The sequence below is a fragment of the Scomber japonicus genome, chromosome 18, assembly GCF_027409825.1.
Source record: "Scomber japonicus isolate fScoJap1 chromosome 18, fScoJap1.pri, whole genome shotgun sequence".
Classification (NCBI taxonomy): Eukaryota; Metazoa; Chordata; class Actinopteri; order Scombriformes; family Scombridae; genus Scomber; species Scomber japonicus.
In genome coordinates, this window is record NC_070595.1 from 3,807,385 (window position 1) to 3,812,036 (window position 4,652).

A 4,652-nucleotide genomic window follows, 5' to 3' on the forward strand; every position below is an offset into this window, starting at 1 on the left:
TTAATCACATTACATAGATCAAATTGAAATGTCACTCGCGATCCCATTGTATAGTTCAATTCTATCCCTCCATACTTTCTTAGGCACCCATCATTAGTTTTAGCTGGTTGTACAGGAGTAGCGCGTCTGGAACGGTTCAGGTGTGAGGTGGAGTGTGTGTCTCCCTTGCAAGCTACATGTGCGTGTGTGTGGGATGCTGGACCTGATCCTCGAATGCCTGGGTTGGTGAGTGGTTCAGGTGGAGCAGCTGGATCTCTTTCCATCCTGTGCCGAAACTCCCACCACAGTGGAGGTGCTGCAATGATCAGAGCAGCCAAAACAAACACACCAATCCATCCCCACTTAGTTTGGGGGATGCACATGATTACTTGCTATATCTGTGTGTCCAATATAATGCTAAAGTGATGATAAGCACAATAATGAAAAATATGATTAAGACAAAAAGAACACGACCTTGTCTATTTCTCTTTATGTACTCTCTATGCTGTTGTTCAGACCACTGTATCAAAGCCTGTCCTCCTCTAGTTTGACAGATGGGAATGTTGTTTGGAGGATAAGGAGTATATTGGACTGACATAGGTCTAAAAGGGAAAAAATAAAAAGTATGCTAAATAGCTCTTTCTAGTGGAGTCCTATTCTTATCCTTGTAGCTGAGCAGAACCTCTCTCAACGTAAGATGTGTTATGCCTTCTCATTTAATGACTCACACTTTCTATTTTGGCAATAGCTAAGTAATAATAAAAAATGATAACAATGTCTCTTGACTTCTTAGCAATCTAAGACAGCTCTTTTAGGTCTTTTCTTATCTCTTCCATGGTCCTGGTTGGTGGATCAGTTGCCGTGCACATCGACCAGTGAAACCAGGTCTCTCCCTTGCCCTTCAGCCGAACAGCGTGGGATGTCCTCTCTGTCACCTGATATGGTCCGGTCCACCTTGGCTCCGACCACTTACGCTTAAAGACTTTTAGCAGAACCCACTTGGTGTCTCTCGGTGGAGGCGCTTTTTCCTCTCCCCCTTTTATCTCAGCAACCTGTTTGGAGAAGACTGAGACAAGTGCAGTGAGCTGGTCATAGTACGGTTTATACTCTAGAAATGGAATGGTTTGACAGATTACACCACCAGCTCCAGGTCCTGGAAATTGTTGTCCACACATAAGTTCATATGGTGTAAATCCTGTAATAGAGTTTACTGAGCTCCTGATTGACATCAAAGCTATAGGTAGAGCATCCACCCAATTAAGCTTACTGTCTGCACAGATTTTCCCAATTTTTCCTTTTATGGTCTGATTCATCCTTTCAACTTTGCCCTGAGACTGGGGATGATATACAGTCCCAAAAGCATGCTTTAGGCCTAGCTGAGCTTCTACGGCCTGTAGGTGTTTGTTCTTGAAATGTGTGCCGTTATCTGATCTTATCTTTTTGGGAAATCCATGTGTGGGGATGTACTGATTCAGTAAGAATTTGACTACTGTGAGTGCATCCTCTTTCTTTGTAGGTACAGCCTCAGGCCAGCCAGTGTATGCATCCACTGCCACCAAGAGGTACCTGTACCCTCTAGCATTGATCAACATGTCTGTGTAATCAATAATGATTTCCTGTCCTGGCAGGGGAGGTAATGGAAATTTGCCTTGGTGTGGTTTGATAGTTGGTTTTACATTATAGGCCTTACATGTGCTGCACTCTCTGATGTGATTTTCAATTGCTGCAGGTAGATAAGGATGCCACCAATGAGTCAGGTGATGTTTCATTTGAGTACTGCCACAATGAGTTAACCCATGTGCTTCCTGGAGCACAGCTGAGGTGAGTCCTGGGGGAAGTACTGGCCTCCCATCCGGTGCTCTCCAAATTCCCTCACTCTTTCTGGCTCCTTTATTTATCCACACACTCTTCTCTTGAGGAGAAGCTTTTTCTTGTTCTAATCCTACTACATCTTCCTGACAAGGGGAAAGTACCAAATCATGTATAGTCTTTTCTGACTGTATCATAGTGTACTGCACACCATATCCTGCTTCCTGTTTTGCTGCCTGGTCAGCTGCGTCATTTCCCTTTGCAGTCAGTGAGTCAGTTTTGTCATGTCCCTTGCATTTAATTACTGCAATCAGTCTGGGTTTCATTAAGACTTCTGTCAGTCGTTTGATGTCTTTTTCATGTTTGATAGGGGTTTTAGAGGCTGTGAGAAATCCTGCTCTCATCCACTGGCTCAGTTCCACATGTATTGCTCCTACAACATATGCTGAGTCTGTGTAGATGTTAACGCTCTTTCCCTCAGACCATTCTAATGCTGCTATCATTGCTTGTAGCTCTGCTAGTTGTGCTGACTCTTTGCCTTTCACTTTCCCTGAAAGTATTGTCTCAAACCCTGCTGGTGTTGTTCTTACTACCGCCCATGCTGCTTTCAGACCTTCTGTTGGATGTCTGAAACAACAGCCGTCAGTAAACAATGTCTCCTCAGCTCTATTTATTGGCTCTCCCTGTAAGTCTGATCTTATCCTGACATCTTTCTGCACCCTTTCTTCACATACATGGGGTTCCCCTTCTCCCATATTGTCTGCCATGTTAATACCCTCATGTGTGAATGTTATGTGTGGTGCAGTTAGGGTTTTTTCAAGCCTTGTTTGTCTTAGTGAGGTCATAGTGAATGCTTGTGAGTTCACATATGCCACTACACTATGTGTGGTGAGTACTGTTATTGGATGTCCCATAACAATGTGTGCTGTTTTGTTCAAAATTTTTGCCACTCCTGCTGCATGTCTTGTGCATGGTGGTTGTCTGTTCTCTGTTGCATCTAGCGTGACGCTTGCATATGTCAGTATCTTCCTATCACCCCCCTTTTTCTGAAAAAGCACTCCGTTAACAGAACGTGGTTTTTCAGAAACATCCAAATAGAACGGGAGTGTGTAGTCTGGCACAGCCAGTGCAATGGCATTTGACATGAGCTGTTTGAGAGTTATAAAACTCCGCTCAGCAACTTCATCCCATTCTAATGTGGCTGTGAGGTTACGCATGCCTTTGGAATTAACCATAGCGCGTAGTGGTGCAGTGAGTTCAACATAGGCAGGTACAAAATGTCTGCTATATCCTGTCAGGCCTAGAAAAGAAAGCATGTCTTTGACCTTTTGTGGTTTTGTGTGGTGTAGGATTGAGTCTTTGTGTGCTGGGGACACCCCTGTACCTTTCCCTGAGATAACACAACCCAAGAAGGAAACCAACTGTCTGCAGCACTGAAGCTTTTTCTTTGAGACTTTGAACCCTACTTCAAACAATCTGCGCAACACCACGTCTGTGGCTGCTAGACACACTGATGGTGAGGGGGAAGCTATCAATAGATCATCAACATACTGTACTAACACAGAGCCCTGTGGTAGCTCAACTCCTGCAAGGAGATCCTTCAACACATGGTTGAAGATCCCTGGTGACAAAATGAAACCCTGTGGGAGTCTGCTGTATGTGAACTGTCGACCCTGATATGTGAATGAGAAAATGTGTCTTAAGGCTGGGGCAAGGGGAAGGCAGAAAAACGCGTTCGCTAAATCAATACACGTGAACCACTGATGAGAGGGAGTAACTCTGGACAGAGCAATGTATGGATTGGGTACTGGCAATGTAGCTGTGGTGATGATGGTATTAATGCTGCGTAAATCGTGAGCCATACGAAATTTGCCAGTGTTTTGCTTCTCCACAGGTAGAATAGGTGTATTCCAATTACTACTGCTGTCAATTAGCACACCAGCAGCTAACAAACCCTCAATGGTGTCTGCAATACCCTCTTCAGCTACCTGTTTATGGGGATACTGGTTTAGCCAAATAGGTCCTGCATCTGGCTTAACATCAAAAGTGATAGGATCAATAGTGGAGCAAAATCCAACATCTGTCGGTCCTGATGACCACAGAGAAGGTGGCAGAGCCTCTAGCATACTAGAGGAGTCAGGATGATCAGTTTTCTCTCTGCCATGAAATCGTTCGATCTGCCTTTGCTCCAGTAGAACAGAATCTACTGCTGTTTTGGTGATTTTGTAAGCTTTTTCAGACTCAGAGTATGAAAGCTGTGGGATCTGTGTTGTAACCCAATCAGAGACTTTTAACAGTCTTTTTGTCATGGGACCTAATTCTTTGGCTTGATGGTCAGCATGTACAGCCAGAGTGATGTGCGGGGCTGCTTCAGCAGCCATTTCATAAATTTTTATTAATTCATAGGGTAAGGTTACTGCAGCAGCCACTCCCTCAGGACCCGCAAACAAACAGGTGGATGTCACCTCCGACCCCTTACCCTCCACATCCATAAAGGCCTCATGATACACCCAATTCTCATCGCGATCATAGAACAGAGTTACATGGAGAGGATCAGGTGGGGGAGCGTACGGATGTAACATGTGCAGCCAGGTTTTCCATTCGGTGTACAGAGAATGCACCCCACCCCCTTTTGACTCTTCAGGCTGTACCAACCCCCAATAAATGTCTGCCCATTGCCCCTCAGCCCCTGGTGAGTTATCTGGAGCCAAAAACATCTGGGAATGCGATCGAATCTGTCCAACTGAACAGTTAAAAGACTTTCCATTAGGAAATGTAACCACTAGGCCATCAGGGCCGCACAAAATAGAGGCTCCACTGCGCACCAGTAAGTCTCTTCCCATCAAATTGACAGGACACTGAGG

General features: G+C 44.8%; 1 protein-coding gene across 1 annotated transcript; it reads right to left on the minus strand.

Moving 5' to 3' along the window:
• Window positions 1-694: 694 nt before the first annotated feature.
• On the minus strand, window positions 695-4,370 carry LOC128378637 (uncharacterized). Its single transcript, XM_053338204.1, has one exon. The coding sequence runs from the start codon at window positions 4,368-4,370 to the stop codon at window positions 777-779; it is 3,594 nt and encodes a 1,197-aa protein (XP_053194179.1). The 3' UTR covers window positions 695-776.
• Window positions 4,371-4,652: the final 282 nt, after the last annotated feature.